The sequence below is a fragment of the Myxine glutinosa genome, chromosome 14, assembly GCF_964187855.1.
Source record: "Myxine glutinosa chromosome 14, kmMyxGlut1.1, whole genome shotgun sequence".
Taxonomy (NCBI): Eukaryota; Metazoa; Chordata; class Myxini; order Myxiniformes; family Myxinidae; genus Myxine; species Myxine glutinosa.
In genome coordinates this window covers 41,018,802-41,041,382 of record NC_136274.1, presented here as the reverse complement: position 1 = coordinate 41,041,382, position 22,581 = coordinate 41,018,802, and the positions used below count along the sequence as shown (strand labels likewise).

The following is a 22,581-nucleotide window of genomic DNA, read 5'->3' as shown; positions in this document are numbered from 1 at the left end:
TCAGAGGTGACGTTCTTTCTCAGGCCTCTCCAAACTCAGGCGCATCTGTTTCAGCGCTCGCAGGTCCGTCTTTCTCCAGCTGGGGGCGAATCTGACGTCACGTCCGGCAAGCGGCTGCGTATATCCGGCGGGGAGTGACACGCCCTCGGCTCGTTAGCTCCGCCCAGATGGAATCGGTCCGCCCTTCTTATTGGGTGCGGGGGGGGTTTACCAGGCTCCGCCCTTGACGAGGAGCTGACAGCCAGCCCCTTCGTGGTAACCCCGTGGGGCGCATGGATAATGGCGGCTAACCGAGCCGGAGGGAGGACGCACACTCCCCGCGCGCGCCGTTGTTGTAGTTGTTGTTGTTGTTGTTGTAGCTGTAGTTGTTGTTGTTGTTGTTGTAGCTGTAGTTGTTGTTGTTGTTTGGGGAAGAAGATGGGAGGAGGTATGGGAAGGTCCTAAACTCACTACTGGTGCCATATAATCACATTCTGGTGCAACGAAGAGTCATAATTAATGGAAACGAGGCCTTAACTGACATAGATTAAGAATAACTAGGAAGATGTCCGAAAGTTGTCTACGTGTGGTGCGGTGGACCTGGGCACGACATTTAATGGGGGAATAAGGGGAAGGTCGGCTCTACTGATTGTTATTTACATGCAATGGGACTAGGGAATGGGGGATTGGGGAAAGTTGGGGAGTATTGGAGAAAATAGGGGAATATTTACAAGCGGATATGGAGGCCAAATTCCATATTCGCAACAATATATATATATATATACATATATACATATATATATATACATATATATATATATACATACTGTATATATATATATATATATATATATATATATATGTATATATATATATATATATATATATATATATATATATATATATATACACACTCTACATGACCAAAAGTATGTGGACACCCGAACATCGAACATCCTTTGGAATGAATTGCAATGCCGACTGCGAGCTCGGCCTAATTGCTCGCAACATCAGTGCCGCTATCCCCACGAGATGCTCTTGTGGCTGAATGGAAGAAAATCTGCGCGGATTTTCTTCCATTCAGCCACAAGAGCATTAGTGGGGTTGGGCACTGATGTTGGGCAATTAGGCCGAGCTCGCAGTCGGCATTGCAATTCATTCCAAAGGTGTTCGAAGGGGTTGACGTCAAGGCTCTGTGCAGGCCAGTCAAGTTCTTCCACACCAATCTCGACAAACCATTGCTGTACGGACCTCGCTTTGAGCATGGGGGGATTATCATGCTGGAACAGGAAAGGGCCTTCCCAAAACTGTTGCCACAAAGTTGGGAGCACACAATCGTCTAGAATGCTGTAGCGTTAAGATTTCCCTTCACTGGAACTAAGGGGCCCAGCCCGAACCATGAAAAAACAGCCCCAGACCATTATCCCTCCTCCACCAAACTCTGCAGTTGACACTATGCATTCGGGCAGTTGCGTTCTCCTGGCATCCGCCAAACCCAGATTCGTCCGTCGGACTGCCACATGGTGCAGCATGATTCATCACTCCAGAGAACATGTTTCCACTGTTCCAGAGTCCAATGGCGGTGAGCTTTACACCACTCCAGCTGACGCTTGGCATTGCGCATGGTGATCTCAGGCTTGTGTGCAGCTGCTCGGCCATGGAAACCCATTTCATGAAGCTCCCGACGAACAGTTGTTGTGCTGACGTTGCTTCCAGAGGCAGTTTGGAACTCGATAGTGAGTGTTGCAACTGAGGACAGACGATTTTTACATGCTATGCGCTTCAGCACTTGGCGGTCCTGTTCTGTGAGCTTGTGTGGCCTACCACTTCGTGGCTGAGCTGTTGTTGCTCCTAGACGTTTCCACTTCACAATAACAGCACTTACATTTGACTGGGGCAGCTCTAGCAGGGCAGAAATTTGATGAACTGACTTGTTGAAAAGGTGGCATCCTATGACAGTGCCAGGTTGAAAGTCACTGAGCTCTTCAGTATGGCCCATTCTACTGCCATTGTTTGTCTGTGGAGATTGCACTGCTGTGTGCTTGATTATATATACCAGTCAGCAATGGGTGTGGCTGAAACGACCAAATCCATGAATTAGAAGGGGTGTCCACATACTTTTTCTGATGTAGTGTATATATATATATATGTATAGTATATCAATCTGGTGAGTTTATTTTACCCTTCGGTGATTTCTTTGTTAAAAGAACCATGTCACTGATTGTCTTTCGCAGCAAGAAGTCAATAACAGGATTATGTCACAGGTGGCGTGACAAAATGTAAGGACAGGTACATTTGACGATTGGCTTCACAATCGGGTATATAAGGGTTGTTGCGTTCTGTATTACTGGAAAACAACTGCTGCACGTCTACAAAAGTTATTGCCGCTTCCTCTGGAGATGGTGCGTCAACTCGACAATGCTGTTTGTCATGGAGTGGTGGCTTTACGAAATTCTGGCATGAAACAGCGTGCTATTGCTCGGCAGTATGGCATCACTCAAGGTCAGGTGTCAAAGATCCTGAAACGAAATGCTCAGAGGGGTGTCCCTACTCCAATACCGAGGCCAGGACGTCCACGCAGAACCACAAGGAGAGATGATCGCCAGCTGCACCGGTTAGTCTGCAATGGCCGTACCAAGTCAGCTAATCGGCTTAGGGCTGAGCGGCAGCAACTGACAAATGTGCCTGTATCCAGAAGGCTAGTCAACCAATGACTGGTTCAAGCAGGCTATCGTGCCAGGCGTCCCCTGTGAAAGCCACGCTTGACCAGACAATACCGCCAGCGCCAATTGCAGTGGGCCAGAGAGCACCGTCAATGGCAGCCAGGACACTGGAATCACGTGACCTTCAGTGACGAGTCTAGATTTCTGGTCTATCGTCAAGATGGCCGCATCCGAGTGCGCAGACAAGTGCATGAAGCCCACATCGAAGATTGTGTAGTGCCAAGAGTCCAAGCTGGAGGTGGTGGGGTGACCGTTTGGGCTGCTTTTCATGCAGGGGGCAAAACTGACCTGGTTGTTCTGAATGGAAACCTGAACCAGTTCAAGTACAGGGTCATACTGGAAGAAACATTGCTTCCATTTGCTCGTGCAGCTTTTCGAGGAAACTTTGTCTTCCAAGATGACGATGCACGGCCTCATCATGCTCGCATGATCCAACACTTTCTTGCTGACTGTGGTGTAGAGCATATGGAGTGGCCTGCCATGTCCCCGGATATGAATCCGATAGAGAACATGTGGGCAGAATTAACGCGTCAAATCGACAACTTGGACCAGCAGCCTACCTCTGTGCGTGAATTGCAGCAGACTATTGTCACTGCATGGCAAGCGATTCCTGTCCAAACCTTGGCAAATCTCGTGAACAGCATGCCTCGACGTGTACGTGCTCTCCTGAATGCTCGTGGGGGTTACACAAAGTACTGAACTGTAATTTTACTGTCCGTAATCCCAGTCATCATTTAGCTTTTGTTTTTGTTGAATTTTTTTTGGCTAATGTGCAAAATAAAGAGATACTTCTGGAAAACGTACAGAAGTTTAACACAGTACTGTCCGTGAATTGAGTTTGATATCAGTTCACATCACTTTAAAGGATCAATTTATTTGCTTCGAAATGTCAAATGTGTTTGTTGTTTCTTTTAAAGGTCACATAAACAAAATCTAGAATAATTTCAACATAATTCCAATGAACTTTTGGTTCTAAGTCATCTTGAAAAGTAAATTCACCCCCACAAAAAAAATATTCCATATTAAATGCCAAGTCTATATATATATATATATATATATATATATATATATATATATATATATATATATATACATATATATATATATACGTATATATATATATATATATATATATATATATATATATATATATATATATTTTATATATTTTATATATATATATATATATATATTTATATATATAGTTATATATATTTATATATTTATATATACTGATATATATATATATATATTTAATATTATACACACACAGTATTGCTTGTAGTTGTTTTTGAGTAAAAACTAGGCCCAGAAGAAAAACAAAGCCCTGAAAGAGCACTGTAATAGCCTCGTGTTGAAAACTTTTGTAAATGCACTTGTGCACTGCGCAACACCTCTATTTTGGTGTGTTTGTCTGTGGTGTCTTTCACTCCCTCCTCTTTGTCGCATATTTTTGGAATATTGCTTTTAATGTTGTCCCACGTGCTTTCCGTATACTTTCCGCTTTCCAACTCCCCCCTTCCCCCTGCATTTGTTTTCTTTGGTCATATTATACAGGTTTGAAAGATTGCTCGATTAATTGGATGGGTTGAACAGGTTGGGGGCTTGTCTTGCATTAACTGCTTTCTTTTGAAATGTTCTGCAAGTGGTAGTCAAACAGGTGCTAATTCACAATCACAAATGTTGTCCAATTTGTACCTTAAAAAAAACTTTGTTTAAGTCTTTTACAAAACCTCAACATGAATTTCATCATGAAAACAGGAATGTAATTAGCCAAAGAGCAAATTAACATCTTGTGAATAATTTCAAGTGTTTGTGCATTTGTTTTATTCTTTCGTGGCCGAACCTTAGCACCTAGAGGCCCCAAATTGTGAGTGTAGGTACAGTCAGATCCCGCTATTTGCAGTTCCGCTATTCGCAGTTCCGCTATTCGCAGTTCCGCTATTCGCAGTTCCGCTATTCGCGAGCGCGGGTTCCGTATATTTGCGGGTTCCGCATATTCGCGGGTGATAAAATGCAACCTGTTTCTCGATTCACGGAAATGTGTCCCGCGAATTCACGTTTTTTTTTCTATTCACGGCCGTGTTCGCGAAATCGCGGTTTTTTTCTATTCGCGACAGTGTTCCGTATCCCACCAGATGGTATATATATATATATATATCCAACCAGATGTGTAAACAAGTCAACCCCGCGATTTATAGAATGCAAATGCTTCATTAAATCTATTACAATTTGCAATTTATGGTAAAGCATCATCAGAGATCTTACACAATGAAAACGCTTCCATCGGCTGTGTAAACATGTTCCATCAGCTGTGTAAACAAGTCAACCTCCTCGAGTTCGATTTAATTAAGCATTTGCATTATATATTATTTAATTTAGAAGATAAGCTCAATACAGAATCATCCGATAACATCCCCTACAAAAAATGTCCAGGGTATTCACCACTCCCGCAGCTACCCACAATGATCGCAATCCTACATATACAGACTGTGTCCTGGATCTTGATCATTCTTTTCGTCCCGTTGATTTGACCTGTGTTTTTGACTCTCGCTCTGCCCATCGTTCAATAATGGCTCCCAAGTGCAAGACCAATGCCGGAGATGAGGCGACTACCAAGAGGCAGAAGAAAGTGATGAGCCTGAGCCAGGAAAGCTGCTTTTCGCGACTCGGGAACCTATCTCCCCCTTTTCCTTTGAAACAATGCCCCCCTATTCGCGGTTTCGCAAATTGCGGATTTTCCAGGCACGTATCCCCCGTGAATAGCAGTGTACCACGGTACTTCCGAATCTGGGCATGGTTTTAAGCCAGCACACGTTGGCCTTTAAGGCCATTCTAAGGTCACCAAAGGCTGCTGTAAAGTGTATATTAGAATGTGGTATCAGGCAGTGCTGACCCCGGCCTGCACGCAAAAGGTAACCACCATGAGGCCAATAACTCCATAGCTTTTCAATGGCCAACACATCCCGAAACCCACGTCTGGAAAAGCTCACCACCATGAGGGCAACAACTCCATACGTTTTCAATGCACAACATTTATCCAAACCCATACATAGTTTTTTTCCCCCATGCAGCGTCAGGTACCCAGACTAGCAGCAGATAAGATTCAAACTACACATCTGGGCTCATCTGCACGATACATGGATATGTCATCCTAGTATGTCGATGATGGCTACTAAGAATTACAAGGTAAACACTCGGATCGTGACTAATAGAGAATCCTTGTCTCTTGTCCCTTAGAAATCAACCTGTGAATGATGCTGGTATTCTTACCTAATGTCCCTGCGCCAATCAGTGCTTCGGTTTGAGATTAATTTTTCTTTTTTTGTATACTGCAGAATCGGTATTGAAGGAGTTGTGTCAACTGGTGCACCGAGCAGCTTCCAAGCACCTGTATACCCTGGCGGTTGCACCACGGATGGCCAAGGCAATGAAGGTAAAGAAAAAGAAACAAACGATGTGACGAATACATCCTTAAATGAAAGACTCGTCTATCTTTATTTTCTGTCTATCTTACAGTCATGTGAAAAAGTAAGTACACCCCATGTAAAGTTTTGACTTTTTCAACATATTTCAACATACAGCTATTTGATCTTCATTTCAACAATATTGATAGATAAAGGTGATATAATATCACAAATATCATGAAACATTTACATTTTGTAGTCCAATGTATAATTTAAATAAACATAAATGCAAATTTCGCATGTGGAAAAAGTAAGTGCACCCCTACATTTATCACGACTTCAAACACCTAAAATTAGAATCAGGTGCACCAGCTCAGGTGCAAATGATTAGAACATCGTTAGAGAGGATCTTCGCGGAACCTGTCTTATTTAAACCTTAGACATTTAGTTTGGTTTGCTCTTTGTTGTTGAAGTGTGCGGCGTCACCATGCCGAGATCAAAATAGCTCTCTGAGGCCTTCAGAAATAAGGTTATAGATGCCTCCGAGTCTGGGAAAGGATTTTAAAAGATCTCCAAACAATTTGAAATCAATCATTCGACTGTCCGGAAGATCATCTACAAGTGGAGAAGATTCCAAACAACTGCCAACTTGTTCAGGCCAGGCCGCCCCAGCAAGTTCAGCCCGAGAGCAGACCGCAAGATGCTGAAAGAAGTCTCTAAGAACCCCAGAATGTCATCACGGGACCTACAGGTAGCTCTTGCCACTGTCGATGTCAAAGTGCACGAGTCTCCCATTAGAAAGAGGGTGCACAAATTTGATGTACATGGGAGGTGTGCCAGGAGGAAACCTTTGCTGTCCAGAAAGAACATCAGGGCAAGACTAAAGTTTGCCAATGAACACCTCGGCAAAGTCCACCACTTCTGGAACAATGTGCTCTGGACAGATGAGTCAAAGGTAGAGCTATTTGGCCACAGTACCAGAAGACATGTTTGGCGAAAACCAAAGACAGCATTTGACCACAAGAACCTGACACCAACTGTAAAGCATGGTGGTGGAAATATTATGGTTTGGGGCAGCTTTGCTGCATCAGGGCCTGGGCAGCTCACCATCATAGAATCCACTATGAATTCTTCATTGTACCAGAGGGTGCTTGAGGATAATGTGAGGCCATCTGTCGGAAAGTTGAAGCTCAACCGAAGGTGGACCTTGCAACATGACAATGACCCTAAACATCTATCTATAATTCCAGTAATCTCTGTGTGTGTGTGTGTATGTGTGTGTGTATGTGTGTGTGTATGTGTGTGTGTCGTTTGTCTGTGACCGCTGTTTCTCGACAACCACGGGTCCGATATACTTGAAACTTGCCAGGTATATTGCTGGGGACCCGAGGATGTGCCTTTTCAAGGTTTCATATTAATCGGAGAAGTAGTTACCGAGCTATGGCGATTTCTTTACCAAACTCCGCAAGCCGTTCGCTTTGGACCAAACCATTTCATGTAAATAGAGGGGGGGGGGATTGTCACCGTACTCGCAAGCCGTTCGCTTTGGCTTTGCGAATGGACCAAACCATTTCATGTAAATAGAGGGGGGGGATATAATTTTAGATATATATATAGTACGGGCATGCCCTAGTACCAGTAAATCCACCAAGGAATGGCTGAAAAGAAAGAAATAGAGGGTTCTGGAATGGCCAAGTCAAAGCCCGGATCTAAATCCCATCGAGATGTTGTGGGGAGATTTGAAACGAGCTGTGCATGCAAGAAACCCCTCAAACATCGCACAGCTGAAAGAATTCTGCATGGAGGAGTGGGCAAAAATTTCTCCCAGTCGATGTCAGAGACTACAGACAGAGTGTCAGAGTCAGAGACAGTTACGATGTTACGACAGTTACGACAACGAGTTAGGACGACGTAACGAGACGACGTTACGACGACGAGTCAGAGACAGTTACGACAGACAGAGACGATGTCAGAGTCAGGGACAGTTATAAGAAACGCCTACTTGAGGTTGTTTCTGCCAAAGGGGGCAATACCACCTATTAGAGCCAAGGGTGTACTTACTTTTTCCACATGCGAAATTTGCATTTATGTTTATTTAAATTATACAATGGACTACAAAATGTAAATGTTTCATGATATTTGTTATATTATATCACCTTTATCTATCAATATTGTTGAAATGAAGATCAAATAGCTGTATGTTGAAATATGTTGAAAAAGTCAAAACTTTACATGGGGTGTACTTACTTTTTCACGTGACTGTATGTCCCTGCAATTCACAATGGTGCACATACATTCTAAAGATGTATATGTAGATCGAGGATGCGGAAGAGTGAAAAAACAATGGATGGAATTTCAATAATACTGAGCATGGGATGATTGGAAACAAAACATATATTGATGGGATGGCTGGTTGAAAGGATCTGAGGAAGAATAAAAATAATACTGTCGCGTGATTACCCTGTGTGCTGAACACCGCAGGGTGACACGGAAGACCAAACGAGCTTAACACTCCGAGGTGTTCAATTCAATGGCGGACCTTCGTTATACGCGTGGGGATACGTGCGGCAAGTGGGAGGAAAAGCCAGGAGCGCTTACCTGCACGGGTCCACCCAGTCATCTTCAGGCCTGCAATAATTAATGCAAGCAAACACCGATTCAAAATGGACAAAAAAAACGGTTTTATTAAAAGAAATGCTGGTAACAAAAGAATGCATGATAAACTAAAATCCTAAGTTGGGACGTCCTTACACACAGACCCAAATACAGACAAAAGGGAAAAATAATGAGAGTAAAAATAAAAGGTGTGGTTGGCACTTATCTGTGAGCGCCTCTCGAATCTTGTCAGGAATTGTCTCAGGCCCGCGTCCATGCACGGGAAACCGCAGACTAGTTGGCGCGAACTAGGCCTCGCGCGCCCTCATTCCCTCGATGTCCGCTTGTCCTCCCGATCATCCAACCTATGCAGGAGCACTACGCACTCCGACCGCTCGGTGTTGCCAAGAGAGGAATGGATTGTCCACGTACGTTCACCACCAAAAGCCACGATCGTCGACAGAATCCAAGAACGAACAGCCAGACCAGGAGCGAGCACAAACGAATGAATCAGTCAAGACACTCCTCAATATTCCAAGAACGAATATGAATTCACGATCCAAGCCACGAACCATGAACAGGAACAGCATGATAGCAGACCAGCAGAGAGAGCATGTTCACCATGAATGCCAGCCCGGAGAGAGAACAAATGCCAGGGAACACAGTCTTTCATAATGCAGGCTCTGACGTCATCCCCACGCCATCCTCGCCTGATCAACCAGTGCGTGCCACCTCTTAGTAGTCCATCTCTGCTCGACGAACCTAACCAATCTCGTGCTCTGCGGGACGTGGCCTCTCGGACCTGCCGCTTGTATTCTCACCCATGTCAATGTTATCAGCGGTCGTGCTTGATGCCCGGTTTCCAGTTAGTCTTTATATTTAGTGCCATTGAATGCTCGATTCTGGCTCTATGTGTGGGTGCTGTGTCAAAAGGAACAAAGGAATTGATTACAGAGGCAACTACACACAGGGGATTAATTACCCATAATCCCTTGCTAATTAACAAGCCCCACCCCTCTGATGGGGACGAAGTTACAAGTTTACCCGACATCCGGTCTACACAAATTCCCTACTTATGGTACATCGAGGCTTCTTCTTCTTCATGACAGTCAGAGCACACTAATCTATGCAATCTACCTGGATTAAGGTATCCCTATCCCCCCACAAACATAACAATACTGTGGACAGGAATGGTATTCAACATGAGGCACATCCGGAGCTTCGGTTCTTCGAAGGTGGTGCACTCACCTTTGAGCTGTCTGTCGTCTAGGCTGACTTCCTGGTGCCCTGGTGCTTCAGGGCATTGCATCAACAAGAACCTTGTATTTCGAGAGAACCTCGTACCTTGTACTTGTACTTCAGAACTTGTACATCAAGCTGGGTGTCATGTCTGCTAGCGTTCACTTGTACATCGTAATGATCCCACAGTACCGTTCAAAATGAGTAGGAGCGGAGCGAAAGGGGGACTATGGTTTTCCCGTCCGTCCGTACAAAGAATGTCACTGTAGTGTCTTTCTGGTGTAGTTTTAATGTGTTAAGGGGCCTGTGGGTGGTGGTACATGTAGTGGCATGGGTGATTAGGGTTGCTTTTGCTGTTGCAAGGAACTGTGCACCTCTCATATCAAAGTGGTATTTGATTTTTAGCATTTTTACTTGTGTGTGTGGGTGCTTGATGGGTGTTGTTAATGTGCAACCTGTGATGATCTGAAGGACTTTGTTTTGTATGGTCTGCAGGGTGTTGAGATGTGTGTTTGATAGGCTAGAGGCCCAAGATGCGCCAGCAATAGCATTGTTGATGACTGATCGAATGTAATGTTTGTATGTTAGTAATGTTTCTTTGTGGTGTCCACCTGTTGTTTCTTTGTGGTAAAGTCGGTGCCTGTGAGTGCCCTAAGTGTGTTCAGCCTGGGTGTGCACATTTTTAAATGTTTGTGACGTGATCTGAGAATGACATGGATGTGTTAAAAGTGACGCCGAGTATTTTTGTTTGGTGTGTGTGGAATAGGGATGTTGTTCAGTGTGATGTGTGGTGCAGCTCTTTATTCCTTGGTGTAATTTGTTAGTAGTGTGATCATTGATTTTGAGGGGGGCTACGTTTAGTCTGTTGATGGTGAGCCAGGTTTGTCGGGTGCTGAGGAAGGGTTGAAGTTGTGCTGTGGCTGTGTTGATGCTGCTATCAGTCGAGGTGATAGTTTATATCGTCTGCATATGAGGCCAATTGTATGTTCTCGGGTGGTTGTGGAATGTCATGCATGAATAAACTGTGTGGATGTTTTCATTGGTAGATATAATATTTGATTCAAATGTTGTTTGGAGATGTGAGGTTGGTGTGGGCAGGGGGAGGGCTGTAGAAGGGCAATCAGTGTTGTAATTAATAACATTTTGACTATGTGTCAGCTTTGTTATTAAATAGACTATTGTTAAATGAAGAACAAGACGACCTGCCACTGGACCAAACGGACCTGTTAAGCTTTGGTCAGCAGGTGGCCGAAGGAATGCTTTTCCTCTCCTCTTGCAACGTAAGTGCCACTGACGCTCATTTTGTCATTACTCAGTCATTGGAAAACTGCTTGCTTTGCTTGTTTCAGAAAAAAAAAACACGTTGACGTATAAATGGGTACCGTAAGCCACCTTGTTTTGTGCTTGCAGTGCATTCACCGGGACCTGGCAGCACGCAATGTCTTGGTGACGCAAGGACGGGTCACAAAGATCTGTGATTTTGGCCTTGCTCGTGACATTTCTCATGATTCCAATTATATCATCAAGGGCAGCGTAAGTGAATCCAGACTATCCTCTTTCCTCCTTGTATTTTATTTCACTTCTCTTTACCTTTTTGTACAAGTCCAGATGAAATATGAAACATCCTCATATTATTATAAAATAAATATATTCATTATAATGCCATATTTTGGAATAAATCCAAATGTTACAACAAGTGTTGTTCAGGATGCCGGTGATAGCTTGCCTTCTTTTCCCGAAGGACACCGTGGGATCTCTAATACCAGCAAATGGGATGCCCGGCTTAACGTCCTCCCGATGGGTGGGGCACGTATTTCTGAATCATCCTGGATAATGAGTTTATGGCTGGGTTGAGATTCGATTTGAACATTTATAAAATAAAAAGGAACATCCAGATGATTAGAGATGTATTTTGGGCCAGTCTGGTTGAACCTGCCCTCTGCCCTCTGTCCCCTGTCCCCTGCCCCCTGACCTCTGCCACCTGCCCCTTGCCCCCTGCCCTCTGTCCCCTGGCCCCTGTCCCCTGCCCTCTGACCTCTGCCCCCTGCCCTCTGCCCACTGCCCTCTGCCCTCTGCCCCCTGCCCCCTGTCCCCTGCCCCCTGTCCCCTGCCCTCTGCCCCCTGCCCCCTCCCCTCTGCCCCCTGCCCCCTGCCCTCTGCCCCCTGCTCCCTGCCCCTCTTGCCCCTCTGCACCTAAAAGTTTATCATCCGATCTCGATGATTCATGTGGATGGTCATCTTGAGCCCAGGAAAAATGACATACATCCCTGAGAGTGTAAAGGAAAGTTAGGAAAACACAGGGAGTAGTATTACACAAGAATGTTAGATTACAAACCCCACTGTGCCGGATCAGATGATTCACTGTAACCCCACTACCCCTTTGCAGAGGATACCGTCAGGGTGTTTGGAGCACGATTGCCTCACCATTTCAAATATTGGGGGGGGGGGGGGGGGTGTTCAGAGTACCAATTACGTCATGACTGATGAACCAATGGGTTTCGCTTTTACATGGACATGCTTATAAATGCACAATCTCTCTCCTTTTCCTTTCTCTTGCCGTGAATTACCTTGAGGAGTACAGCACTAAAAGCTTTGTTTAATCTCATGTTGTCATATTTATTTTCTTGTATTTAAAGTTCTGTAGTACCAAACATCTGTTTATTTATCCATGGACTTTCTCCGTCTGCCCTGTTGTTGGCGATTCCCCTTTCTCCTTCTGTTCCCTTTCTTATGTTATGTTCTAATCTGTTCTGTGTCCTAGCTATTGCATGGGCTTAGACCTTCTATCAAAAAAGAAACTTTAGCCTAAGGACCCTTAGAATTTTTAAAACTTTAACTACTATTGGAAAATACCTTTATACCCTGTGAACCACTTAGACCCTTAGACCTTTTCACCCTTAAATGCATTTGACCCTCTAGACCCGTTGGTCCTATTTGGACGCACACCACACAAACATCTACAGTCTTCTTGCAATACACAGACTATACTTTTTTTTTTTTTAGCAAGTAATGCTCAATCTGCAAAGTAGAACAGAATTTGCTTATTGGGTCATTGAATTGCTTCACCAATCAAAACTGAGATGCATATTGTTTTTGAGGTCAAAGGGACAAAGGGTCAAATGTCACGGCCACATAAAATCATCACTTTTCATCCGATTAACTTGAAATTTGACCAAGTTCACATAATTGGATCACCAAAATCAGAACGAAGGATTTTGCCATTTTGACATGTCAATGGTTTCCATGACAACATTTTCACCCCATTCTAATCAAATGTAACTTTTTGTAAATTTACCATTACCATACCTCTTTTTGATTTTTCAAATTGAAACATACATAGCTTCTTTGTAGCTACATGTAGTACATGTGTGTAAGAAAAATTGGTCAAAATTAGTCAAAGAGCAGGGTCATTGCTATCCAAAACATATAAAACACCTATTAGGCCACAATTAGAATATGTACCAGCCAAATTTGTTATGCACAACATTCAATCATGTAAAAATAGGTCAAATGTTCGAAATTACCAAATTGCTGTTTCCATGGCAACAATTGTTTTTTGGATTTCTTATCTTTCTTTTTTGTTTGTTTGTTTGACTGCTATGCACTTCTGTACCACTGGACGGAAAGAGTTGAAAGCTGGTGGTTGTACTTAGGATGTTCACGGGATGGTTTTAGGTGGTTAAAAAAAAAACATACCTATGGTAGGTGTGGGAGGAGGACCCCAATTCTCTTGATATAAATGTGTGGCATAGCGCCACTCACTGTGGAGGTGGGTATTACAAGTGATACTAAAAGAGGCAATACGTGACTTTCAAAATAACGTATTCCTTCCCAGAATCCTCGGCGAAAACGCCAGCATTCAGGGCATCGTAAAGTATATTGTCTATGGTAGAAAAGGATTGTTACTTACAATGGCTCATCAAGCTTCTGAAATAAGCTCAAAATACTGAAACTACCTGAGAGAAAGGGCTGTGCCTCTGCACAATGAAAGACATTGAGAACTTGATGTGTTCGCTGAATGTGCAGCTGCTCATACTGCAAACTCCCGACCATGTGTGTCAGTACAAGGCCCTAGTGGATGGGCGTGTGCTATGTAAACCCCCGACGGATCACTACCAGTGAATAATGGACTGTGTGCCTGGATTGGTTGCTTCTTAACACTGATGGGGAAGGATGTATATGGGTGTGCTCTTGGAGCTGTGAGGGCTGTGATAAATGAAATATATTGTTTGTTTGGTTCTGGGGCCACAAGAGGCATGATTAGATTTTTGCATCTATTGCTGAAAGTTGAAGTGTATGTGTTTTCTTTATTCACTGCTGCCGCTAATTGTATTAACAGGAAATGATAGGAACTCAACACCAATCAGTCTCATCCACAGATATTTCTTGTGTATCCTATATTTCTGTGATTCCGATTTTCATTCAGAGACAGAACAATTATGGTTAATTATTTTGAAATTGCCACTCTTTCGTCTAACTGTTGTAAAATATGTTAAAAAGACGATTTGAATTACAGATTTCTCGCTGGCAATGGCGGTTTAAAAGTTTCCGGCGAGCAGAACGGAGTCAATGTAAACAGACACAGTGCATGCGCAAATTTGCATATTGATGGAAAATTACCCCTCCATAATTCTGGAGGAATAAAACCATTTGCAAGGATGGGTTCTTTACGAATCTGTCAAAATGAGAACATATGGTTTGCATCGATCATTTTCCTTATATTTCAAGTTAAGTTGTTTTTCCCATAAGCAATTTTCTTTGTTGTGGATATCAAATAACAACACTAGCACAAAGCTACTGACCGGTGTGATGTCGTGCCAGGTGCGGCTGCCTGTGAAGTGGATGGCACTGGAGAGCATCTTCGATGGAGTGTACACATCCCAGAGTGATGTTTGGTCTTACGGAGTGCTCCTCTGGGAGATTTTCTCCTTGGGTAAAGTTGTATAGGCATCAGCTGGCATATGACACATTAAACAATTGCGGTAATAATCCAATGGTTTATCTTTTCAGGGGATTTGATTTTATTGGTTGGGGGGGAGGGTGGATGGTCTAAGGATGGAACTGCTGAAGCCTGAGACAGGTTAACATGGTGAAACCATGAGTTTAAAAAAACCTAGAAAGTTACAAAATCCGAGCCCTTTACTCTTTCAAACGTGACTTGAGTTCCTCCACAGTGCAGACATACACAAGCTACACCTACATGAGAATCCCAAAGCTACACACCCCGATCGAGGCTCCACCGGACTGGTTTCATCGCTTATTGGCGAGTCGTCAGCGACAGTGTAGATGGAAACGCGCACCACCAAGACTCCCAAACAAGTACCACATGCAATGCCAATAGCAGTCATCATAAATAACAAGACCTAATCACATATTTCACTATTAATTGGAGGAAACAACCAATCAGCTCTCAACTCATCAATTGTGCCCAACTGCAGCTAGGATTTCCTACAACTAACCCCTGCTCTTCCAGCCAAAGAAAGCTGCAGGATTATTGAGCGTTATGATATTTATACTTACTGGTACACCCATTCCCGACAGGTACGACAGGGGGAGTCATGCTATTGTACACCGCTCCTTTCCTACGCCATCTCCAGGCGCTGCATAACGTCATTGCCAGGCACCGAAGGGGGCCCGGCAATGACGCACGCTGAAAGGGAGTACTCAGTTTTCACTCCAGTTGTTTTGGACACGACAGTGACCAAGTGATGTGGCTATAAAGGATATTTTTTTATTTATTGATTAATCAATTTATTTAATTTTTTTGATTAATGAATGAATGAATGAATTTTCAAAAATTTACAGATTCGGATGAAACACTAGTGGTTTAGTTATGCTATTAGCCAATTGATTAAGAAAATATTTTTTGACCATCTTTTATTGATTTTAATTGTGCAATTAATCAATCAATTTTTGTACACCTCTCCCTCCCAATACAGTCTCGATGAGCTGCAAGGCGGTATTGCCGGGCGCCAAAGGCGCCCCGGCAATGCCGCGCTGGAGGATATTTATTTATTTTGCATGGGGACGGTGAACTTTGAATGTATCTGTACTTGTTATCCTTATTTTTATTATTGCCAATTATTATTACTGTTACTTATGTTACATCAGGTCATTGAAAAGATCAGACTGTGCTTCACCATTCTAAATTCCCGATAATAAAATATCATAAAATTTACTTCCGTGAGGGTGTTGGAGGGGAGGGGGAGGGGCGTGAGGGTGGGAAGGGGGGGGGGGAGGGGGATATCGCAAGTTTCAAAACCCCTTCGGGAGGCGGATATTGTTTTTAACATTAATATTATGCTATTATCGTAAGTATTACCAGCAGAGTACCCGCCCTACGGGCGATCTTGTTTCAAGCGTGCAACACATTTTTCTGCCATCGGATATTTTCTGCTGACACAACTACTTTGACTTGGATTTCTTGTTGATTTCCTTTGGTAATATTGCTCTTGCTGATTTCTGTTCAACTTCGGTGTCCTTGGTTTTTGAGGCATCTCAATTTTCCAGAAAAAACAAATATCAAACATCACCCTATCTAACAATACCCACAACCAACCCACACCCCCCGCTTTCCCCTCCCCTCCACCATCCCCTTACAAACCCCCATCAAGCATCAACCCCAGAACCTTCCCCACACTCCACTTTCCCCCACAATCCCCCTCCAACCGTCACCCCACACCACACACCCCATTCCACCACCCCTCACATTCCCCCATCAACCATCACCCTAGCTAACAATACCCACAACCACCCCACATGCCCCCACCCTTCATCATCCCCAATCAGTATCGGAATCCGAGCTCACAATGCGCCGTTTCTCTATGTACCGTCGCTGGCAGGATCACGGTGAGTTTACAATGAGTCTCACCGTTGTGGGTCTACAGGGTCTTTTCAGTCTTCAGGGTATTTTCAGTTTTTGGGTCTTCATGGTCTTTTGGGTCTTCAGGGTTTTTTCAGTCATTGGGGTCTTTTTGGTCTTTGGGGTATTTTTGGTTTTTGGGGTCTTTTCATTCTTTGGAATTTTTGGGACTTTAAGGATATTTGGGGTGTTTTTGGTCTTTGGGGTCTTTTCAGTCTTTCGGGCCTTTTAGGTCTTTTGGTCTTTGGGGTCTTTAAGGGTATTTTGGGTATTTTGGGTCTTTGGGGTCCTTTGGGTCTTTTCGACCTTTTGGGTCTTCAAGGATATTTTGATTAGTTTGAGTCTTTTGGGTCTTTGGGGTCTTTTGTGTCTTCAGGGTCTTTGGAGTATTTTGGGTCTTTTGGGTCCTCTGGGTCATTTGGGTCTTCAGGGTCTTTAAGGGTCTTTTGGTTCTCTTGGGTTTTTAAGGGGTATTTTGGGGTATTTAAGGGTCATTGGAGTATTTTGGGTTTGCAGGGTCTTTTGGATTATCTGGGTCTTTTGGGTTATCTGGGTCTTTTGGGTCTTTGAGGGTCTTCAGGGTCTTTTGGGTCTTCAATGTCTTTAAGGGTCTTTGGGGTCTTTGGGGTTGTTAAGGGTCTTTGGAATATTTTCAGTCTTTTGGGTCTTCAGGATCTTTTTGGTCTTCAGGGTATTTGGGGTCTTTGGGGTATTTTAGGTCTTTGGGGTCCTTTAGGTATTTTGGGTCTTTGGGGTCCATTGGGTCTTTGGGATCTTTTCAGTCTTTTTAGGCTTTGGGGTCTTTTGGTTCCTCTAGGTCCGTTGAGACCTCAGGGTCTTTTGGGGGTATTTAGGGTCCATAGGGTCTTTTGGGTCCTCTTGGTATTTTGGATCCTCTGGGTCTTCTCAGTCTTGTATGTCCTCGGCGTGTTGAGGGGGGAGAGGCGAGGGTCTTTTGGGTCCTCTGGGTACTTTAGGTTAAGTATTTCAGGTTACGTTTGTGGGTGGAGTCAGGTCAGCTGTCCAACCAATGGGTGAAGAGCGGACATACATGCATACAAACACTTGCTCCATTATATACAGATTACTTACTTTTGTTATTAGAAGTGGCCTTGAAAAAGCACCACGAACAACCACGTCAGCGGCAGGAAGCTTTATGTTATTAACCCTTGTCGGGTATATAGATTACAGTAGATCTTCACTCAGTTCTGTAAGTAAAATTTGCCTCACAGATGTCGGGATTCCTCCAAATTTATCTCAGTTTCGTGTTAAACAGCATTAGCGATTGTTTCAAAAGGTAGTCAGACGTGTTTGTGGTTGATAATATTTTTTACCTCTAGTAGAGGTGTTCCCACCAAAACGGCACGATAAGCTATTTGTACACATTAACACCGATAACACGGCGTTTTTCTAAAGGAGGAAACACCCCTTGGGTAGGGGGATATTATTGGTATTAATATTGTTTTGTAACATTAATATTATGCTTTTGTTATTTGAAGGGTCCTTGGAAAAACGTCACAATAAAGCTATCTTAACACGGATATCCCTCTTGGGGAGGTGGGGTGGGGGGGGGGGGCACATGAATTCGCTACAACCTTCATTGTGTGGCCCTTCGTCCTCCTGTCAAGTTTGGTGGAGATTGGATAAGTAACGACCGAATGTATTGCGGTCAAAAATCGTCAAACAGACAGACACCAAATTGCGTATTTTGGTATGATGATTTTATATAAATTATTTACCGATGCTGAAATTGTTGTTTTATTAAGGGGGCATCCAAAATTATCAACATTTTCGCATGACAATACCACAAAGAGTAGTACGCTTCTTCAAGCCCTCTCCCCTTCGTCCCCTCAAATTAGCCAATTTTTCACGGAGTTATGCCCTTTTTGGTTGGACCAAGAACATTCATTGGGACCAGTAGGAGACATGTATTTAAAGCAATTCTACCTCTTGTTTATTTATTATTTCCCTGTACAGGCAGGCAGTCTCCGCTTTACAAACACCCGGTTTCCGAACATCCTTTCTTTCGAACATCATACTTTATTAACATGTTTCTGTCTTTCGAACGTTCGATCCATTCACATGAACACCATGCTGAGTGCTAAATGCAGGAAATCAGACCTCGAGAGTTCATTATTATCAATTCACACCATAATTAACACCTAATTCACATGGGCATCGTCCACAGCATTCTCTCCATGGGGTTCCTTACCAACACGAGAGATAACATTCTCTCCATGGGGTTCTTTACTGGCAAGAGAGATGACATTCTCTCCATGGGGTTCTTTACTGGCAAGAGAGATAACATTATCTCCATGGGGTTTCTCACCGGCACGAGAGATAACATTCTCTCCGTCGAGTTCTCTACTGGCATGAGAGATAACATTATCTCCATGGGGTTCCTCACCGGCACGAGAGATAACATTATCTCCATGGGGTTCTTTAAAGAGAGATAACATTATCTCCTTGGGGTTTCTCACCGGCACGAGAGATAACATTCTCTCCATGGGGTTCCTCACCGGCACGAGAGATAACATTCTCTCCATGGGGTTCCTCACCGGCACGAGAGATAACATTCTCTCCGTCGAGTTCTCTACTGGCATGAGAGATAACATTCTCTTCATGGGGTTTCTCACCGGCACGAGAGATAACATTCTCTCCATGGGGTTCCTCACCGCCACGAGAGATAACATTCTCTCCATCGAGTTCTCTACTGGCACAAGAGATAACATTCTCTCCATGGGGTTCCTCACCGGCACGAGAGATAACATTCTCTCCATGGGGTTAGTTATTGGCATGAGAGATAACATTATCTCCATGGGGTTCTTTGCCGGCACGAGATACAGCATTCTCTCCATGAGCTGTCTTACTGGCATGAGAGATTACTGCGACTCAGCAATTGGGGCTCACCTCCTGCGGACCTCCTCCTGGTCAACCTCCTCCGGTCCGACGGCTCCCAATCGTATGGGGGCATTCATACTCGGGCCGAAGGTGATGAACTATGTGGTTGTGGTATCTCATGCCAAGGTGTGAGGGGAGGCCATGACTTGGGCAGCTTGCTGGTAACCGCGGTGCATGAACAGCATGCCGGGGATGAGGTATGTCGTTTGGAAAAGCCACGAACAGTCTGGAAAGAAGAAATGAAAAGAAGCCAGAAAGGTGGGATGGTCGTCAATAAATAAAGTCAGAAAGAGAATAAGAAAAACGTCGATGTCTGTGTAGAAATGGTGCAGAGTGGCTTGGACGAAAGAAGAAAGGCAAAGGCTCTGAATTGCCAAGGCGTACTCAAGACTTTCTGAACTTCTGAAAGGACCTACTCCAACTGCCTTGAACTGTCTGTGCGTTCCTTTGCTGATTCCTTCCCTCTTCCCTGCCTTAGTGATCCCTCAAGCTTCCCATAGCTCCAGGGCTTGCGGGGGGCGGACAAAACTTGGAGATGGTGATTGTCTGTGTCTCACCTCAAGAGCCAACAACAGCGCCTGATTTGTGTATCTCTACATTGGTGGTGGCCTTTCCTGGGAAGTGTGAGTGGGCTGGAAGTCCCGGATGCACCTGTGAGATATGGTGGACGGCTTCCATACCAGTGGATCATAGCGTGCGTGCTACCACTGATTCGGAGTGACACACTTAGCCTCACTCAGCTAAATTTCTCAGCTAAAAGAAAGGGCATGTCCAAAATCTGTAAGTGAGTGTGGGGATCTGTAAGTGAGTGTGGGGATCTGTAAGCGAGTTATCTTCCGTTTGTTGTGAGATGTAGAAGATAGAGAAGGCAGAGAGGGCAAAAGAAACACCAACTTATGCTAACTCACACTCACAACGCACATCTATCCCCATGAACACGATATAACTTAAATGCTAAACAGAATACTGTGGCGGACACAAAAGCCCACTGGCGTGGTGACATCATTCCACGCACCAAGTGGGCGGTGGCCACGCCCGAGGGGTAGGCGTGGCCTCATGATATACACCGGGCGACCAGCCCGGAGGAGTTCAGTGTTACAGTGTAGTCTTACAATAAAGACGTTTATATGTTACCGCTTGTCCGCTTCCTCCTTGCTCACAAGCAGCGCGCGTAACGCCGCGCTTTACTGGTGACCCTCGACGTTGGATCTGCCGGAGCGATCCTTCCACACGCGACGCCATCGCCATGGCCGCCTTCATCAAACTTCCGGAATTTTGGGAGGCTCAGGCCGAAGTCTGGTTCGTCCAGGCCGAAGCCCAATTTCAGCTTCGGCACCTCACCGGCGATGACACGCGCTACTGCCACGTCATCGCCTCCCTCGGGCCCGGCACGGCCGCTCGAGTTGTGTCCGTCCTTCGCCACCCACCGGACGGCCACAAGTACGAGGCACTCAAGCGGCTACTCCTAGCCACGTTCAGCCTTACGGACGACGCACGGGCCGACCGCCTCCTGGATCTCCCCGAGCTCGGTGAGACGCGCCCGTCGGTCCGAATGGACCATATGCTGTCGCTGTTGGGCGACGAAGCCCCCGGTTCGCTATTCCGGGCGCTTTTCCGTCGCCAACTTCCAGCGCAGGTTCGCCTCGCGTTGGCCGGGACCGGGCTAACGGAACCCCGAGCATTGGCGGCCGAGGCGGACAAGTACTTCGCCGCTTCGGACACGCGGGCGAGCGTTAGCGTGGCCGTCACGGCCTTCGACGCTGATGTTCCACAGCATCATCTTCTACAGCACGCTGAGGTTCAGCAGCATGCTGATACGCACCTCGTGAACGCCGCCACGCCCCGCCCACCGCCGCGGAGAAAACCGCCACCGCGGGGAAACCCGTCGACTCCACCGGCCTGGCGGAGCCAGCCGCGCTCCTCCAGCTCCACCACCTGGTGCTGGTTCCACGCCAAGTTCGGCCACGAAGCTCGGCGGTGTCATCCGCCGTGCTCCTTCAACGGGTCGGGAAATGCCCGGGCCGGCGCTCAATTGTGGCGATGAGCGCCGGCCGTTCGAGCAGCCTGCTGTTCATAACGGACACCTTCTCCGGGCGCCGTTACCTGTGCGACACGGGAGCGCAGGTGAGTGTCATTCCCGCCGGCACGTCAGACAAGCACGCCGCGGGTGGGGGCCCCGCGCTGCTTGCCGCGAACGGGACGCCCATCCGTACGTACGGAAAACGCTGCCTCTCTCTGCGGTTTGGAGGGCAGGTTTTCCGATGGACGTTCGTCACCGCCGACGTGCCCATGGCACTGCTTGGCGCGGACTTCCTGTGCGCTAATGGGCTCCTGGTCGACGTCAAGCGCAGACGGCTTGTCCAGGCCGAGACGTTCAGCTCGCTCGCGTGTGCGTTGCCCAGCTCAACGAGCGGCTTGCCAAGCGGCTTGCCGAACGATTCGGTTCCGGCCACGTTGGTCTGTACGCTTCCGGCAGCGGACGCATTCACCCGCCTCCTCGCCGGCTTCCCGGCCCTCACGCGGCCCACCTTCTCGGCGGGGGCCGTCAAGCACGGGGTGGCCCATCACATCCCCACCGTCGGGCCACCGGTCTACGCCCGGGCACGCCGCCTCGAGCCGACGAAGCTGGCGGTGGCAAAAGCGGAGTTCGCTACCCTGGAGCGACTCGGCATCGTTCGGCGCTCAGAGAGCGCTTGGGCGTCGCCGCTGCACATCGTGCCGAAGCCCGGCGGGGGATGGCGACCGTGCGGGGACTATCGCCGTCTCAATGACGCCACGACTCCCGACCGCTACCCCGTCCCCCACATTCAGGACTTTTCCGCCCGTTTGGCGGGCAGGTCCTTCTTCTCGAAGGTGGACCTCATACGCGGCTACC

At 45.8% G+C, this 22,581-nt stretch overlaps 1 protein-coding gene across 1 annotated transcript in view; it reads left to right on the top strand.

The window, feature by feature from the left end:
• The window catches only part of LOC137439652 (mast/stem cell growth factor receptor kita-like), a 103,219-nt gene that overhangs the window by 41,607 nt on the left and 39,031 nt on the right, over window positions 1-22,581 (top strand). Inside the window, exons 11-14 of the mRNA XM_068135615.2 lie at window positions 6,041-6,138; window positions 11,102-11,223; window positions 11,354-11,476; window positions 14,765-14,876. Of these exons, the coding sequence (XP_067991716.2) occupies window positions 6,041-6,138; window positions 11,102-11,223; window positions 11,354-11,476; window positions 14,765-14,876 (455 nt within the window). The remainder of the gene's footprint in view (window positions 1-6,040; window positions 6,139-11,101; window positions 11,224-11,353; window positions 11,477-14,764; window positions 14,877-22,581) is intronic.